General features: G+C 28.4%; 1 protein-coding gene across 1 annotated transcript; it reads left to right on the forward strand.

Annotated features, from left to right (window-relative positions):
- The first annotated feature begins 6,062 nt into the window (after positions 1-6,062).
- LOC127282254 (uncharacterized) lies at positions 6,063-6,712 on the forward strand. The gene is made up of 2 exons (XM_051306428.1): positions 6,063-6,160; positions 6,216-6,712. The coding sequence occupies exons 1-2, from the start codon at positions 6,102-6,104 to the stop codon at positions 6,676-6,678; spliced, it is 522 nt and encodes a 173-aa protein (XP_051162385.1). The 5' UTR covers positions 6,063-6,101; the 3' UTR covers positions 6,679-6,712.
- The last annotated feature ends 13,667 nt before the right edge of the window (positions 6,713-20,379 follow it).

A 20,379-nucleotide genomic window follows, 5' to 3' on the forward strand; every position in this document is an offset into this window, starting at 1 on the left:
GGTTTTGATATAACCCCAGAAAACCAATATGGCGGACACCTTTTGGAAAAATTCATCGGATTCGCTTGAAACTCGTTACTCGGGGGTTTTAAGGGTCGCCGATTACGAATTTGATGTCAGTTTTCAAAAATTCAAAATGGCGGATCCAATATGGCGGACACTTTTTTGTAAAATTCATCGGATTCGCTTGAAAATCGTTACTCAGGGGTTTTAGGGTTCGCTGAACCCGAATTCGAGGTCTATTTAACTCCATTAAAATCAGAAATTTTTTCTAACCTCAAAAAATGACTTTATTATTACATTCATTTAATTAAGACCAATTTTCTAAATCCTTGTACCGTCGGCATTGGCATTACTGGATGTAACGGGTAACGATTTTCAAGCGAATCCGATGAATTTTACAAAAAAGTGTCCGCCATATTGGATCCGCCATTTTGAATTTTTGAAAACTGACATCAAATTCGTAATCGGCGACCCTTAAAACCCCCGAGTAACGAGTTTCAAGCGAATCCGATGAATTTTTCCAAAAGGTGTCCGCCATATTGGTTTTCTGGGGTTATATCAAAACCCTGAACTGATGGGGTTAAATGGACCTCGGATTCGGATTCAGCGACCCCAAAAACATAACGTACACATAGTGAGACCTTTGGGTCAGAACACAAATTTTTTTTTGTGTGGCTGTGTTATTATATAACTTTTTTTTACTCTAAATTTTAAAAAAATTATTATACATTAGAATTTTTTAGGTAAATAAAAATTACTTTTATTACAGTAACATAGTCATTATTTATTAAAATGTATATATTTATAAAAATTACAAAATTAATTTAAGTCTTATAACATAAGTCAGTTTAGGGATCACTTTCAATGATGTCCATTATTTTGTTAAATTTGGTTCTCCTTTTTGATGGACACACTTCTTTGAAAGCATTCACAATTATTCTTTCATATCCCGTAAGTGGAGTGTAATTTTCTTTTTGTTTCAAAAAAGTTTTTAAAATTTCTTCCATCTGGCTACTGCAGGCAGCCAATGTTTCTATTTCATCATCGTCATCTTCATTTTGTTCCTCCAAATTGTTGCTTCCTTCATCAGCCAGTTTGATGTTTTTTGCTTTTGTTTCACCTGTAAAGTTTCAACAACAAAAAAATGTATATATATTTAGTTTTTAAAAATTATTTTATTTCTTTTTTTTTAGTTTTCTTTTAAGCTAAATTAAAGATGAAAAATTGTACCTTTGCACATGTCATCACATGCTGTTCCATCGAATTCTCTTTCCTTCTCTTCTGCAAATGCATTGTTTGATGCAAATGTAAAATTGCTATCCTTTCTAGAATTGAAATAAATACAATTTAATAATTAAGTAATCTGTCAATATTTAATTGTATTTATTGAAATTTATTTTAATATAATAATATATACATACCTGTAGTGTCTAACATGACCATCGAGGAAGATCATGTCCGAATAATAGTCCCAGGATGCTGACTGATTGTCACTCGTTTCTCCCGATCCACTTGGAACATATTTATTCAGTTTTTTATGTTCTTTCACGAATTCTGTTTTCAATGACGTCCACCTTTGCTTTAGTACATCTACTGTAAAGAAAATGAACAAATTTCTTTTCAAGTTATATTATCAATTAAAATTTTCAGCAGTATTAAATAACAAAAATGTTTCTCGAGTTCCATGGAACTGTTTAACTGTAGTTAACCAATTTAAAAATTAAAAAATATGTTTTTTCGTCATGAAATATAGTATATTCTAAAAAAATTTGTGTTTAAAAAACTTTTTATTCTCAATACTTTTTAATAATATATCAGCTTTTTGTTGTTAACCGTCAAGTAATCACATAAATTACTTCTTAACATTATTTGTTTTTAAAATGTTAATTCTAACAAATAGTATTTTGAATGTCCCAACAAATAGAATTCTTTAAATTTAGACATTGGATCTAAGTTTTATGATTATATTTTGAAATGTATTTTTTTAATTATTCATTTTTTCATTAAATTATCATTTTCCTACAAGAAGTAAGAGATACTTATTTTAATTTGTTTATAAAAGATGAAAACATTGAGAAATGAGAATAAAAAATGAATTGTTGAAATTTCTTCGTTTTTTATTAATAAATTCTTTACTTTTAATAAGCAAAAGGTGAAAAATTACTAAAAAGGGGAAAAAGGGGACAAATCATCAAAAAAAGGTGAAAATGAGAACAAATTTGAAAAAAGGGGACTATCACATTTCCTCGACTTTTATAGCTACCCTGATAAAGGTTATGTTTCTTCTATGCATTCATGTGTACAGCTCAAATTGTACACAGAGAATTTATAATATACATGCATAGATAAACAATTACAAGTATCATTTTTTCATTTATTTTTGCATTTATAAAATTTTGTATATATAAAACTTACGCATTAACAAAGTTTGCGATTTCTTCGCCAATAATATTTTAATAAATATATCTTAAATAACTTTTAAAACTTACCACTTTCTTCTTCATTGCAAAGGAAATTATACCTTTCGGCAATTTTATCCCATGCTTTTTGTTTTTTTACACTGTTTTTGTAATCATCAAGTTTTTTGTTGTACAATACAGGATGCTTCTCTACTAAATTCATAATTATTAAATTTTTATCTATATCAGAGGAATCTACTTCCATCATTTTAATAAAAGAAACTGATTTCAATAGAAAAAAAAAACTTAAAAGTACAATAAAACTGTTTAAATGCGTGTTAAATAATATAAAGCTATTACTATCGAAAACTTGAGATAATATTAGGAAGAAAATGTTGCATCCAGTGATTGCAGCAGAATGTGTTCGTAGTAGGTAAAATGGCGGTAGTATCATTTCCACTACGCTTGCGTCAATTGTGTCAATTCCTTATTGGCTTTCAACATTTTGTGACACAAAGTTTAAAATTATTTTATAGCATTTGTAAACTATTCATGCTTTGAACCAATAATTCTGCAATTATTATTAATATCATTGAAAAATTTCTAAAATATAATCATATGTAATCCTAGCCATATGGAGCATTGACATTTTTCTTTAACCTTCGCTTGACAAGATGCCCACCCAGGGTGGGCCAGACAAATTGAAATTGCCATATCTTCTAAAGTTTTGCCTTAATTGAATTGCGATTTTAAGTCACTGAACAAAATCTTAAGAACTTTCAAAAAATGTAAAAACAAATTTTTAAAAAAAATTTCTTCTTGATTATTTATAACTTTTATCAATGTATGTACGGAGATAACCGGGATGATTCAGATATTTTTTTAATTCTATTTTACAAAAAGACTTGAAATCATGCAGACTTTTCACTGTGAGTGTTTTATGATGTCAAATAATAGATATAAAAAATATTATATTGCATTTTTCATTTGTTTAAACAATTTATTGTTATTATTTATTAACTTTCTCTGTTCTGCACCTAGAAAGATGCAGTTTTTTTCTAATTTTGCAATTTATCAAGCCGAATATAATAAAAGATAGATTTGATGTAAAATTATTAATTCAACAATTGTTTAAACAATTTATTGTTGTTATTTACTAACTTTTTTTGTACGGCACCTGGAAAGTTGCCGTTTTTTTCTAATTTTGCAACTCATCAAGCCGAATATAATAAAAGATAGATTTGATGTAAAATTGTAAATTCAACAATTGTTTAAACAATTGTTAAATTAGTAAATTTATGTCAAATCTGTTTGGCTATATTATATTCGGTTTGATAAATTGCAAAATTAGGAAAAAACTGCATCTTTCTAGGTACACTACAAGAAAGTTAATAAATAACAACAATTATTTGTTTAAACAATTGGTTAAATAGTAAATTCATATAAAATCTTTGTGTTATTATGTTGAGCTTGTTAAGTTGCAAAATTAGAAAAAAATTGCAACTTTCTTGGAACATTATAAAGAAAGTTAATAAATAGCAACAATTATTTGTTTAAACAATTTATAATAATAGTTGTTGCAAATTGAATTATATATTTTATTTTATTTATAACCTTTGAATTAATAATTACGAAGAAAAGGTAACAAATTTATAAAATTCTTCTACTGTCGTATGTATATTTGAAAAAGTTATAAATTATTAATAATAAATTGTTTAAACAAATAAAAAATCAACAAAACATTAATAAAATATATTATTTGGTAACATATAACAATTTTGGAAAAAAACTGAATGATTCTAAGTTTTTATTGCAATATACAAAGAAGAAAACATTTGGCCCACCCTGGGTGGGATCTTGTCAACCGTGTATATAAAAAGTATCCAGTCCGGCGAAGGTTAAAAATAAACGAAAGAACAAGATTTAACATGGCCTTTAGCGCCATATGATTTCATTATAAGGCAACATTGTGTTTAAACCCTTATGGAATTTAACCTTTCTATTGCACTTTTGTTTACTTTTGTGAATTTCGCTTCGTATAAAACTTTGAGTTATGTATTTTATTGTTTTTTAAGTTATCGGAAGTTCATTTGTTGTTCAACATGGACATAGTTCCTATTTTGTATACTTCTTTATCTTTTTTGAGGGTTGTAAAATTGTATATTGAATTGAAGAAGAAAAAGAAACATTTTCGCAGATGGTGGGTTAAACCACACATTAATGTAAATGTGCGAAATAGATTTGGCGCATTTACAACTATTTTTACGTATTTTAAAGCGGAGGATCATGAAGAATTTCATAAATTATATCGATTGACAGTCGAACAATTTGATGAGTTATACGAGATGATTAAACCTAGGATTCAAAAGTCGACTCTGCTGCGAGAACCAATAGATCCCGAATTAAGATTAGCAGTTACTTTGCAGTAAGTATTTAAAATTACATTTTAATTACTTTGTTATCATTTATTGAAATGATGTTTTAACTTATTCATAAAATGTTCAAGTTAGAAAAAAGTGAATTGCATCATCAAATTTGAGTATTAAAATGATTTAAAAGCAGTTGAATTTATGGTCAAATAAGATTGATTGCAACTCACTTTATCCTTCAACCAATTTGCTGCGAATTTAATGACTAAAATCTTATGATTTATTTTTAAAGTTATTCTTTTGATTGCGTCTTGCATTTTCAACAATAGTCTTTGTTTATATGTAATGACTGTAGGGTAAAGGCAATAATTGTCGAGAGTGTACCATTTGTCGAGTAAACAAATTTTTTTTTTTATAAACATCGAATCACATTGTAAATTATTAATAATGATAAATATTATAATTATTATGTGTTGTGAATGTGAATTCTAATGTATAAACTTTAATTTCAATAACAAAATAACTTTTAAAATTAATATTTTAGGTTGTTACCATGATAACTCGACAAATGGTACACCCTCGACAATTGGTTTTTTTTTGTACATAAAGCTACATTCATCTTAAATCTTAAACAAAAAATTTAATTAAAGTCTTCATTGAACATTACTGTACATTTACAAATGTATTCTAGTCGTAAAGAATTTTTTCTTATTATGTTGCAGTTTCTTAGGACATGGTGATAGCATTTTTACATTATCAAAGATGTACTTCATAGGACTATCGACATTATACGAAGTTATCGATGAAGTATGCGAGCAAGTATGGAATGTTTTATCACCAATATACCTTCCAGAAAAAAAAATTCAAGACTGGATTGAAATAGGAGAAAAGTATGAAAGCCGTTGGAATTGCCCTAATTGTCTAGGGGCGCTTGATGGAAAGCACATTAGAATTAGTAAGCCTCCAAGATCTGGTTCAGCTTTCTATAACTACAAAAAGTACTACAGCTTTGTTTTGATGGCAATCTGTGATCCAGAATACCGTTTTACTTGGGTTGATATAGGAGATTATGGTGAACACTTTTTTCTGCAAAGAATGTTTTTGTCTATTATCATGAATAATTTATAAATTATGTGTTATTATTTTAATTTTAATTATACATATTACAGGATCTCTAAATGACGCAAGCGTGTTCAATGCGTCGGGATTTGGACAAGAATTAGAAGCAGGAAGATATCCTCTTCCTGAACCAATACCTTTGTCTGGAATGAATGACCAAATTCCGTATTTCTTCATTGGGGATGAAGCTTTCGGTTTGCGATCATATCTAATGCGGCCATATTCAAGGCGAAGTTTAAAACACGATGCACACAAGTTATTCAATTATCGGTAAGTACAAATAAATAAAAAATTTAAAAAAAATTTTAAAAAACACTTTTTACAGTTTGTCTCATGCTCGAATGACAATTGAAGATTCTTTTGGAATTCTTACAACTGTTTGGCGAATTCTGCAAACAACACTGAACTTAAAGTTACGGACTTCAATTAACATAGTCAAATGTTTGTTGTGTTTACACAATTTTTTATTGTCGAAGGAAGCGCAAGAGCCAGAAGAACATAAAAAGTATGCAACTGAAAAGTTGATGCGGAAAATTAGAGAAAATTATAAGTGCAATCAAGATTTTAATGAAAATTTTGGACGACAAGAAGATGAGAATGAAGAAGAAGATGAAGAAGGTGAAGAAGATGCCGAAGATGAAATAGGAAGAAATAATGATGACAATTATGATATCGATGGACGAAACCAACAGGAAAAAAAGAAAACTAAGAAAAAAATTTGTCCTAAAGGACAAAAAGTAAGAAAAATTCTGTGTGCATATTTTGAAAAGCAAAGCAATTTAATGTAATTTAATGATTTTTTCAAATACAGTAAAGACAAACGGTGTTATTTATGATGGAAGACATTTATAATAACAAAACATTATGCATATGCTTTAAGATAAAAAAAATATGTTTATAAAAAAATTTTAAGTTATAAATGTTTACTTAATCTAGTTGAATGAACTTTAATACTGTTCATCATATCTTGTAATTGTATAATTGCAGTTTGTTTAACATCTTAATATTTAAATCTATGTAACATAAAATTTATGTAACTTTCATATTTTTTGATCAACATTTTTATACTAATCTATAAAGTTTGAAAACAACGCAATCTTTAAGAGATAAGTTAAAGAAACTCAGCATCATACATAATATATTAAATTCGCTCCATAACATATTTAAAGGCCTCTGTACTACCTGTCATATTTATCAAGGACAACATTTCTAATAACAAAACATTACGCTTATGTTTTAAGATAAAAAACTATGTCAATAAAACATTTTTAAGTTATAAATATTTGCTTAATTTAATAAAGAATTTTATACTGTTCATCATACTCTGTAATTGTATGATTGAAGTTTGTTTAACATCTTAATATTCAAATCTGTATAACATAAAATTAGTGTAACTTTTAGAAGTCTTGCTCAACATTTTTATAATAATGTATAAACTTTAAAAACAACGCAATCTTTAAAAGATAAGTTAAAGAAAATCTCATTTACAAGTCCAAATTAAAATCAAAGTTAAATAACCTCAGCATCATGCAGAATATATTCCAGTTGCTCCATAACATATCCAAAGGCCTCTCTTTTTCTTGTTTGAGGTATTCTTCTAAAAAAGTTAATTATTTCTTCTTCGTAGCCATCTTGTAATGTAGGTGATGATGCCATGTTCACTGCAGCTTCATTTGTAACCATTTGTTTATTAAAATTTAAAATTTGTTTTTTCGCGTAGTAATTAGTAGCCATTTTCGTAAATTTCTCAAATGTATTCACAGCCCCTTCAAATTTAATTTCACATCCATCAATACTGACTCTATTTCTTCTTGCAAAATTATCGTGAGGCGGATGGACACCTGTATATAAACAGTTGCAAAAATAAAGAGATATTAGTTTTTAAATTCTATTTTTTTTTATAAAAAATGTTTTATGTTAAATTAGAATTTCACATTATAATTGATTTGATTATTATAAATAAGATCATTTATGGGACTCAAATATTGATTTTTAAAATATTTATTATAATTTACCTCTTTCAACAATTCCGGTTCTGGCCTGTCCAGGATTTTGAAAGTTTGCAGTAACAATGTTATTGAAATCTGAAGATTTTTTAATTTTCAAATTTGTAGTTGCAGTTTGAATTTTTCGTTTTATTAGAATTTTAGCTAAGGTAGATTTTGTCGAAGTTTGAGCTTCTTGGACTTGTTTTTCCTTAAATTTATCTAATTCTACTCGATCTAAAAGTAATTTCACATCTCGGATTGATCGCTAACAATATTTTGAGCAATTCCGATTTGTATCATTGTCTGGATCAGATTTATCAGCATGTTGTGAATGTTCATTTTCAACCAAATTTTTCGAAATTTGATTTACTTCATGGGCTGTAAAAAATGTAGTATGTTTATTTATTAGTTCCAATAAGAAAGGGTTTAATAAAGTTTTAATATTCTGATGTACAGAACCAGAAATGCAATAACAAAAATCTTCAGTCATTACAATTTTGCATATAATCTATATCATTTGGTATTAATATTATTCAGTTATCATACCTGCGTTGTATTCACCAATATTTTCGTTAATAGGTAAATCTCTATTATCAGAAGAAAAATCCTCAATATTAAACGCAGAAGTCGTTGGTTGATCTGAAAATCAGTATGCATTTTTAAAATCAAAAGAAAATTATGACATCCTATTAAAATATTGAACTTTTGTAAAAAAAAACATTCTCCATCTACTGGCATTTTGATTCTTCATATTATCTCGTTTTATTATTTCCTTTAATTCGCGAAAAATTTCTTGAGATGCAATAGCTGAAGTATCAGCTTGTGATTGTGTAGAAATTACCGTATTTAATGAAGAACAACTTGAGGCATCACTCAAATCTTCATTTTTTTTAATGAGTCGCTTGACACTATAAAAAAAATTATTTATTACACAATAAGAATACAGCTTTGCATTTTATTTTTTAGATAACCGAAAATAACTTTACTTAAAAAGAAGAAGTACATGATTCCAAAAAAATTTAAATTATAAGTAACAGGAAATTTTTCAATTGATCATTTCATTTGTATATTAGATTTACAAAGGTCTTTATTATATAAAATAACATTTTCTTAATTCTTGACTAACTGAAAATGGAGAAAATTAAGAATAGAACAAAATTGTGATAAAATTAGAGCAAAAAACATTTACTGTACTTTATTATATTATTTTATCGTATCAAGCAGCAATAATTGTTATTTATACCTTTCATTTTTTTCAACATGACCAATGTGTGGCATCAAAAAGAGCAACTGCTTTCTATATTTGTAATTAATTTTTTTTCTGTCAGCTCGAACAAATCCATCCCTAATACTAGTCCATCTTGTTTGAATTTCATCAACTATAAAAATAATACATATATTTTTTTAAAAATATTACTGCAATTTAACAAACATTATATGTAAGTAAAGTACCAAATAACTTACCTGTAATTTCATCATATCCTGCTTTTTTTATAATTTCACAAATTTCATCCCATGCATTTTTTTTGGCAACAGAATCTCGACTAAATTTTTTATCATACAAACACACTTTCTTCGCAACATTTTCTATTAAAATCGAAATTTTATGACACTCACTTCCCGGAACAGGAGCTGTCATTTTTCACATGAATAAATGTTTACAGTTATTAAGAAGATAATAAAAACAAAAAGACTTTTAATACTAAATAATCGCAATAGTAAATTTAAAGTTTTAACGATACTCTGAAGAAACATAAACAAATGTTAAGTTAGATTCACAGCGCCACACATTTAACGCACTAATGCCAACTCTCAAAAAAGATAAAATAGTTTACAAAGTAGGAACTATGTTGCACTATACCAAAAATTGTTCTAAAAGAACAACAAATGGACTTCCGATAACTTAAAAAACAATAATATACATAACTCAAAGTTTTATACGAAGCGAAATTCACAAAAGTAAACAAAAGTGCAATAGAAAAGTTAAATTCCATAAGGGTTTAAACACAATGTTGCCTTATAATGAAATCATATGGCGCTAAAGGCCATGTTAAATCTTGTTCTTTCGTTTTTTTTTAAAGAAAAATGTCAATGCTCCATATGGCTAGGATTACATATGATTATATTTTAGAAATTTTTCAATGATATTAATAATAATTGCAGAATTATTGGTTCAAAGCATGAATAGTTTACAAATGCTATAAAATAATTTTAAACTTTGTGTCACAAAATGTTGAAAGCCAATAAGAAATTGACACAATTGACGCAAGCGTAGTGGAAATGATACTACCGCCATTTTACCTACTACGAACACATTCTGCTGCAATCACTGGATGCAACATTTTCTTCCTAATATTATCTCAAGTTTTCGATAGTAATAGCTTTATATTATTTAACACGCATTTAAACAGTTTTATTGTACTTTTAAGTTTTTTTTTTCTATTGAAATCAGTTTCTTTTATTAAAATGATGGAAGTAGATTCCTCTGATATAGATAAAAATTTAATAATTATGAATTTAGTAGAGAAGCATCCTGTATTGTACAACAAAAAACTTGATGATTACAAAAACAGTGTAAAAAAACAAAAAGCATGGGATAAAATTGCCGAAAGGTATAATTTCCTTTGCAATGAAGAAGAAAGTGGTAAGTTTTAAAAGTTATTTAAGATATATTTATTAAAATATTATTGGCGAAGAAATCGCAAACTTTGTTAATGCGTAAGTTTTATATATACAAAATTTTATAAATGCAAAAATAAATGAAAAAATGATACTTGTAATTGTTTATCTATGCATGTATATTATAAATTCTCTGTGTACAATTTGAGCTGTACACATGAATGCATAGAAGAAACATAACCTTTATCAGGGTAGCTATAAAAGTCGAGGAAATGTGATAGTCCCCTTTTTTCAAATTTGTTCTCATTTTCACCTTTTTTTGATGATTTGTCCCCTTTTTCCCCTTTTTAGTAATTTTTCACCTTTTGCTTATTAAAAGTAAAGAATTTATTAATAAAAAACGAAGAAATTTCAACAATTCATTTTTTATTCTCATTTCTCAATGTTTTCATCTTTTATTAACAAATTAAAATAAGTATCTCTTACTTCTTGTAGGAAAATGATAATTTAATGAAAAAATGAATAATTAAAAAAATACATTTCAAAATATAATCATAAAACTTAGATCCAATGTCTAAATTTAAAGAATTCTATTTGTTGGGACATTCAAAATACTATTTGTTAGAATTAACATTTTAAAAACAAATAATGTTAAGAAGTAGGGTCAGTCAGGGTAAATCCGAACGGGGGGTAAATCCGAACGCTAATTATTTCAGCTTAATTAAAATTTTTAAAAATAAGTTCGATATGAGAATTTTTACCTCAGATCCTCTTGAAGAGATTCTAAGTATTATCCCATTTTTTGTTTGTTAATTAGCAACAGCATAAACAAAGATAACAAGTATTGCAAAAAAGATTGAAAATCAAAGATGACACTCTTTCAGTATTTTGTCTCGTATTTGAAGAAAAAGAAGCTAAAAATTCATTTTATTATTTATAATTGTTTGTTATGAATACTAGAACAGAAACTATATTTGATTTTTGCCTTCTGTAAAATTTTATTAATAATATCAGACCGTTCGTATTTACCCAAGAAAATTGGAAAACTGGGGTAAATCCGAACGGTATTTTTAATAATTTTTTTTTACATCAAAGCCACACAAAATTGTTTTTATTTGATTACACTATTATTTTAACATTATAAAAGTACATAGAAAAAAGTTTTTCTTTCTATACGTATCCTCCTTAGTAATTAATAAGCAGAAACTTAATCTCTGTTCTCTCAAAGGAGTGTTTCAATTTTTTTGCCAAATGGTTTGTTGAAAAAAGTTTTTCAGGATCTTAATAAAATTTGGTATTCTACGGTTTTTGGGGTCGCTAATTACCAATTTGAAGTCAGTTTTTCAAAATTCAAAATGGCGGACGAGAATTAAAAAATTCATTGGATTCGCTCGACAATTGTTACTCGGGGGGTTTCAGGGTTAGCAAATTTGATCATTTTTAAAAATAAGTTTTAGGAAAGTCCGCCATTTTGAATTTAAAAAATTTGACTTTTATTTTTGTATTTACATTCAATCACTCCAAAATACTTTCTGTACCAAGTTTTGCAAAAATCCGTTATGATTTGATAAAGTTATTGAAGGTTTTATTTGTGTAATGCATTTTAATTTTTAACCTGTTTGATTTTTGTATTTATATATGATGCATTATTACATAATAGGTTTATTATCGTATTTTTTTTGAGTTTTTATATAAGTTTAACAATTGCAATACTTTAAATTTATTTTCCCTAAGATTTTTCTGAAATACAGTGGCGTTCGTATTTACCCCCATATTTTAGGAAAGTTGCAAAGTATCGAGGTAAATACGAACGCTAAGTTTCCTGCGATTGTAATTTATCAAAAATTTTTTCTACCCCATAAAATTGTTCTATGGAAGTAAAGTAACAACTTCATGCACCAGAATACCGGAAGTATTTTTTTTTTAAAGAAAAAACTTATGTTATTGTTGAAACTTACTAAAAGCGTTCGGATTTACCCCAGTTGACCCTAATTTATGTGATTACTTGACGCTTAACAACAAAAAGCTGATATATTATTAAAAAGTATTGAGAATAAAAAGTTTTTTAAACACAAATTTTTTTAGAATATACTATATTTCATGACGAAAAAACATATTTTTTAATTTTTAAATTGGTTAACTACAGTTAAACAGTTCCATGGAACTCGAGAAACATTTTTGTTATTTAATACTGCTGAAAATTTTAATTGATAATATAACTTGAAAAGAAATTTGTTCATTTTCTTTACAGTAGATGTACTAAAGCAAAGGTGGACGTCATTGAAAACAGAATTCGTGAAAGAACATAAAAAACTGAATAAATATGTTCCAAGTGGATCGGGAGAAACGAGTGACAATCAGTCAGCATCCTGGGACTATTATTCGGACATGATCTTCCTCGATGGTCATGTTAGACACTACAGGTATGTATATATTATTATATTAAAATAAATTTCAATAAATACAATTAAATATTGACAGATTACTTAATTATTAAATTGTATTTATTTCAATTCTAGAAAGGATAGCAATTTTACATTTGCATCAAACAATGCATTTGCAGAAGAGAAGGAAAGAGAATTCGATGGAACAGCATGTGATGACATGTGCAAAGGTACAATTTTTCATCTTTAATTTAGCTTAAAAGAAAACTAAAAAAAAAGAAATAAAATAATTTTTAAAAACTAAATATATATACATTTTTTTGTTGTTGAAACTTTACAGGTGAAACAAAAGCAAAAAACATCAAACTGGCTGATGAAGGAAGCAACAATTTGGAGGAACAAAATGAAGATGACGATGATGAAATAGAAACATTGGCTGCCTGCAGTAGCCAGATGGAAGAAATTTTAAAAACTTTTTTGAAACAAAAAGAAAATTACACTCCACTTACGGGATATGAAAGAATAATTGTGAATGCTTTCAAAGAAGTGTGTCCATCAAAAAGGAGAACCAAATTTAACAAAATAATGGACATCATTGAAAGTGATCCCTAAACTGACTTATGTTATAAGACTTAAATTAATTTTGTAATTTTTATAAATATATACATTTTAATAAATAATGACTATGTTACTGTAATAAAAGTAATTTTTATTTACCTAAAAATTCTAATGTATAATAATTTTTTTAAAATTTAGAGTAAAAAAAAAGTTATATAATAATTAATGTCACCCACCAGATAAAAATAAATGACATAATTATAAATTAAAATGTTCGTTTCATTATTTTGTATTTTTATAAGAAATTGAAAAATAAATTTCTTTGAATAAATAGACACATTCCCTAAAAAAAACAAAAAAAAAATTCTAAAATCCATTTACTAACTATAATATAAAATTAATAATATTGATACTTACCTGAATATTAGTATTTAATCTTGACATTTGTTCTAAATAATTCCAATTGATTCACTATTTACATACACATTTTCAATTTTTTACAAATGAATCCGAATAAAATATTTTTTTAAACATTAGTTAAATTATAGAAATCAAAAAAACATAAATTAAATACGCATATTTTTACCATAAAAAAATCACAACAGTTTCACATGTTATTTATTTATCAGCATATTATTATAACCAAATAAAACTATGAAATTGTACTTTTGTTACTTATTCAGTAACAATTAGTTAAATTATAGAAATCAAAAAAACATAAATTAAATACGCATATTTTTACCATAAAAAAATCACAATAGTTTCACATGTTATTTATTTATTAGCATATTATTGTAACCAAATAAAACTATGAAATTTTAGTTTTGTTACTTATTTAGTAACAATTTGTTATTCATAATTTATTACTTTCAATCAATTACAACAGCAAAGAATAACTTACGCTGCGCCAACAGAAAACTATTTGTTTGAGAATCACTCACTTCCCCTCACCAGAGTCAGTGGAGGGGGCACGTGTGTCGTGTCGGACGCCCGAAAAGTTTAAGTGTGGAACGCGCTCGTAGACTGGCACCGGAAGTGACAGCACGGTACGAGGGCGTCCCCCGAGCCTCGAACAGGGATCCCTGGTTGAAGGGTCTCCGCGGACCAACCTGAGGAAGAAACTCAACAATGGCGGCGGAGGGCGATCCGGGTTATATTCCAGAGCGGTCGTCAGGGCCGCATTGCGTTCACGGGCAGCACGGCGTTGGGCTCGCACTCGGGCGGCCCCTCCTGGGCGGCGTCGCTTGACGCACGTAAACGTCTCAGTCATCAACGGTAGTTGTTGCCAGAGCCGATCGATGACGTCGGTCTGAGAACCCAAGCAGGGACCAGAGATCGAGAACCCGTTCTACTCCAAGTGTCGGGTATTCGAACCTAAGCAAGGTTGAGAACACTATCCCTTGGAGACGGTTGGCTACTACTCGTTGAGCTGAGTAATCCTACGTATGATGTTTGAACAATAACTAGTCCTGAAATGACTGATTTTATGTGTGTGTCCTGAAAAGAACAGATTTTCCTCGTTCTTGCCCTGAAAAGGGCAGATTGTTTTATAGGCTGTAGTCGTGGTTGAAATAATCAGAATCTTCTCCTTCGATGAAACTCCTTTATTGCTAATCCCGAGAGCGCCGGTACACTGGCTGGCTGGTCGATGGCACGTCGACCTCTTGACCGTATCGACGACAGAGGTTCAGAGAGAGAGTTCCTTTCGACGTACTTTCTCAAGATATAGCGAACAAGTGAGAGAGAGTCAGGGAAATTTCGGAGTATTTATGCGCCTCTTCCGAGTTGCCTCCGCGACTTCCCCTTTCCATTTGGCGGGGACCAATCAGTGCGCGAGTTGTGCTCCCACCCGTTCGCGCCTGCGCGGTAGGGTGACAGTGTCAAGAGTGAGAGGCAGTCGAGCGGGATAGACTGAATGGAACGGACGTACTAAAAGAACCTCCCTATGAATGAAAAACGCCGTGCCATGCAGAAGACCAGCCTACGCACGGCTATGATACATTATATAAGATTAATAGTAAAAGATATATTATTTAGTTGTTTCTTACATACTTAACTTAGGTCCGTTTTCACCAACTATGGTTAAAAGTTAATCAGCGATTAAAACCAATTTAAACGCTCATGATTGGTCGGTTAGGGATTTAATCGCTGATTAACTTTTAACCGGAGTTGATGAAACTGGCCCTTAGTGTAATATTAATGTTAAATAAATTGTGGTTTAAAATAGACTTCAATTAAATTTACATTAATAACTATTACTCGGAGGTAATTTGAACCATATCAATAATAAATTATATTAACGAATATGTAAAAATTAAATACCTTTAGTATTATAAACATAAAAAAATTAACTTAGCCTAAAGAATATAATTACATGTTCATTAGTTAAAAGAAAAATAGAAAATAAAAGTAGGAAAAGATGCAATTATTTAATAAAGTAAATGAAGGAAATTTAAAACTATGCGCAAGAAAACTAATATATAAATAGATTGAATAAAATAAAATATACTTATACTACAACTAAATTTACTCTATCGCAACGCATTGCCGTAAGGCGGCCAGAAGAGCCTTGGGTTTTCCCTACTCCCGCGCCAGACTGTTTTGGGTTTTGCCTCACAGTCGTCGGCGCCTCCCAGAACAATGGGCTTCAGAGTCCCTCTGGATGTCATTGTTCGGGTTTATGATGTTTACACTTGTTTGTTTTCTTACCTTTTCGGCTAATATCTACAAGTATAAACATCTCAAACTCCGAGCACGAGAATATAACAGCTTTTATTTTAAATAAGTTCGCTTCGTGTATGGATACCTCGATTTCAGTGCTAGTGTAACATACATTTATCTGATTTTATTTAAGAAAACTAAATGTTTCGAAAAAAATATATGAAACTCAATTTTATTTTAACTCGCAAAATTTTTATGGTATTTTAATCGTAAAAATACATTGATACTTAATTTATCTAACTAGGTCAAACATTGTAAAATTTAACTTTTTCGTGCCCCCGGGAAATCCATCGGTTGGATTTGTATGAAACTTGTTACTCGGGAGTTTTTAGGGTCTCTGATTCTGAATATGAAGTCAGATTTTTAAAATTCAAAATGGCGGATCCAATATGGCGGAATTTTTTTCTAAATTGCTCATAATTGCTTGAAACTTGTTACTCCGAGGTTTTTGGGGTCGCTGATTCTGAATATGAAGTCAGATTTTCAAAATTCAAAATGGCGGACTTTTTTTAAAATTGTTCATTTTTGCTTGAAACTCACCACTTGTGGGTTTTTGGGGTCACTGCTTCCGAATATGAAGTCAGGTTTTTAAAATGGCGGAATTTTTTTTTCAAAGTTGCTCATAATTGCGTGAAACTTGTTACGCAGGGATTTTTGGGGTCGCTGTTTCCGAAAATGAAGTCAGATTTTCAAAATTCAAAAATTTGGGTTCCAATATGGCGGACAAGTTTTGTAAAAATTCATCGGATTAACTTAAAATTCGTTACACGGGTGTTTTTTATATGAAATTGATTAAAATTACAAAAAAATTGCTGAAAATGGTGAAATTGATGACAATTGATAAAAACTGATAAAAAATTATTAATTTAATAAAAACGATTAAATAATAGAAATGATGATATTGATCACACCGAGTCAGATTTAAAATGAATAAAAAACTATTCTTTACGTTTCAACGACACATTCGTCCTCTTCAGAAACTGAAATTTTTATTGTAAATATAAGATACAAAAATTAAAAAAAAGATTTATAAACAATTATTAAATAAACTTTACCTAAAGATAATTAACATATTTTTTAGATTTAGTTTACATTTTTCTAAAAAATATGTTAATTATCTTTAGGTAAAGTTTATTTAATAATTGTTTATAAATCTTTATTTTAAGTTTGGTATCTTACATTTACAATAAAAATTTTAGTTTCTGAAGAGGACGACTGTGTCGTTGAAACGTAAAGAATAGTTTTTTATTGATTTTAATTCGGACTCGGAGTGATCGATATCATCATTTCTATTATTTAATACTGCCGAGTGATAAATTCAAAATAACATTATTAAAAACGATCAAATTTTATAAATATTGATGTAACCGATGAAATTGAGGTAAATTTACGAATTTGATAAAAAATAATAAAAATTGACGATATTGACGATAATAATAAATTTGATGAAAGTCGATGAAAAATAATAAATTCAATAATCTCTACTTACCATTAAATTTTTTGAAATCATGCATTGATTCATAATGGAACATTCCATGCAATGCATATCACATTCGTTCTCTTCTGATTGTTTTTTGTCGAGCAGAAATGACACCGTCGACGATTTGAACAGACATCTGGCCTGTGGTTTCCTGCATCTTTTGAGATTTCATCTGAGGATTTTTTTTTTGTAAATTGGGATGTTATAGCGACCTTTTTTGTAGTACAAAACTCTTTTATCAATTGCTTTGGCAAATTTACTTGGAATGTGAGTTGATCATCTTTACGTTCGTGATGAATTTGATACATTGTAAAAGAATTTACAATTGCCAAATCGACACAAAAATAAAAAATTATGTGCCAGAATAAGTTTCATGCGCCTTTCTGTTTAAGTGATCAATGAGAAGTTTTACTTTAAACAACTTTTCATAATTGGGATCATCTTTTTTAAGAATCTTGGTGTTGTCATTGAGGTGAAGGATTTCTGTAATTTTTCGAAATCGATCACGCGCCATTATCTGAGCCATGTACTCAACTCCAAGGGCTGGATCGGAGCTGAAAGAAATTCGGGTGATCAGCAGTACCAGCGAGTACAGCTGCTCTATAAAATCGAAGAACGCTAAGGACCCCTTTTTCGATCGGCTGACATCCCTTTTCGGGAGCTCAGACTAGCCGCACCACTACGACAAGGTCTACCAATAATTTACAAGACTGTTGGTAGCGAACAACCATCGGCAGGGCCGTGCTCCACCTTAATTTTTTCTATTACAGCAATTAATATGACAAATTTCGACTATTAGCATATTCTTTTCTCGTTCAGAACTAACTTTTTAAGTGACACCCGTCATCTTTGGAAGCATTTTTCGTGTCTTTGCAGATAGTGAGTAAAAAAGTGATCACAATGTTTAATGCATAAAAATTAGCTGTCATCAATAACTTTTCGACATACAAAAAAATTCGCATAAACATTCGATGTTTTAATTATTCTATGACAATTTTGAAAATATAGAAAATGAGGAGTTGTGGTCCAACATTAGTGGGGAGTTGTGCCTCACATCATATTTAACAGTTTTTAATTCTAATACAATGCTCTATTTTATTTCCCATTATTTATGAATAATTAGAATGATTTATGCAATTTAAATATTGTTTTTTTAGTGAAATGAGACTTTTTACATCTGTATTCACTTTAAATGAAATTTATTATTTATTATTAATATTCTAAAAATATGTCTTTTTTTCAAATTTCAACGGTGGATCACACCTTCCACTGTTTTTGAAAAGTCATAAAACCAGTATTTTCGGAAAATAAGAAAAATTTCTATTTCCGTTTTGAATTTTAATTAATCAATTATGTCAAAAGTTGTGTTTGAACGTGTACTAAAAGTTCTATATAATATAATAGTAAAAAAAAATTTATGTAATAGTTTTTATCGGAAAACAAAACCTGGAGCACAACTTTCCACTCTCCCCTACATACAAAAGGAAAAAAGTAACAGAATATTAAAAAAGTGGATGTTCATTAAAATCGGACAAGTGCGCGTTACACTCGCATTAAAACCGAGGGTTCCGTACCTTTAAACCTAAAATTTAAGGTGGTTAAAGTGTGAAGGCAGGTGGAAAAATTTCAATTTTGCTTAATTTTTCCTGTAATGTGAGCATAAAAACAAATAGATAGACACATAGTCACATATAACGAAAATTATCAGCTTTTCCTTGAAAACGTATTATCAACTCCAATCATGCTCACTATATTTTTCTTGTAATCTATACGTAAAAATGTATAAATTTGAAGCCCTTAAGATAAAATTTTCTTCTTTTTTTATTCGAAAAATCCATGATTTTATCTAAAAGTATGACTTTTCCTTAAAAACAATATGATCATCAACTCCAATCGTGCAAATAGTGTGTGCGCGCTAGGAGGATTAAACGCTTTTTTCAAAATTTTTTATTTTTCCTTGACAACGCTATGTAAATCGATCCGAATCATGTTCGCTAATATTAAATAATTAATAATATATAAATAAAATTTTAATTTATATTGAATTAAATATCGATAAATTAAATAATAAAAATTATTTTATTTTGTAAAATAAGTATAAAAATAATTAAGTATTTAAGGAAAAATCATAAATTATTTATAAAAAAAAATTAAAGTAAAGAAATATTAAGAAATAAAAAACCTGGTGAAATAGAATTACAGAAATTAATAAAAAGAGATAGAAGACATTCATAGATAACACTATCGAGAAATATACAAGAGAAAAATAATAGTAATAGAAAAAAAATATAATTTCGAATATAAAGAAATTATTAATTTAATTCAAATCTAAAGATTTTTTTATTAATGATATTAAAAATAAATATAACCTATAATTAAATTAATTAACCATATTTTTCATTTTTTTAAATAAAATAATGCAAATTATTTAATTTAATTGCTTAAATTAATAATAATAATATAAAAATTATATCTCATATAAAAGTAAAAATTATTTAAAAATTCTACAAAATTAAGCCATGGTGAAGGACTTAAGGGGTTTCTGATAACTCGGAGTACCACCTTATTATCTGGATCCTTAAGTGGTAACAAAAGCAAATCGTAAGTCTCTTGAAGATACATATATCTCAAATTCATTGCAATAGGCGATCAATTTGTTAATGTGTAAGATTCAATTGATTGTGAATCCTTGCTCTCCAATTAATTAGTTAATTTAGGAAATAAATAATTTATTTAAAT

Source organism: Leptopilina boulardi, unplaced genomic scaffold (genome assembly GCF_019393585.1).
Source record: "Leptopilina boulardi isolate dan_hultmark-lab unplaced genomic scaffold, ZJU_Lbou_2.1 LbouV2_292, whole genome shotgun sequence".
Taxonomy (NCBI): domain Eukaryota; kingdom Metazoa; phylum Arthropoda; class Insecta; order Hymenoptera; family Figitidae; genus Leptopilina; species Leptopilina boulardi.

Bases quoted from the DNA above. Each gene is read 5' to 3' on its own strand.
- LOC127282254 (XM_051306428.1), top strand. From the start codon at position 6,102: ATGCGGCCATATTCAAGGCGAAGTTTAAAACACGATGCACACAAGTTA. The intron at 6,161-6,215 runs GTAAGTACAAAT...CACTTTTTACAG, and splicing joins CACAAGTTATTCAATTATCG to TTTGTCTCATGCTCGAATGA.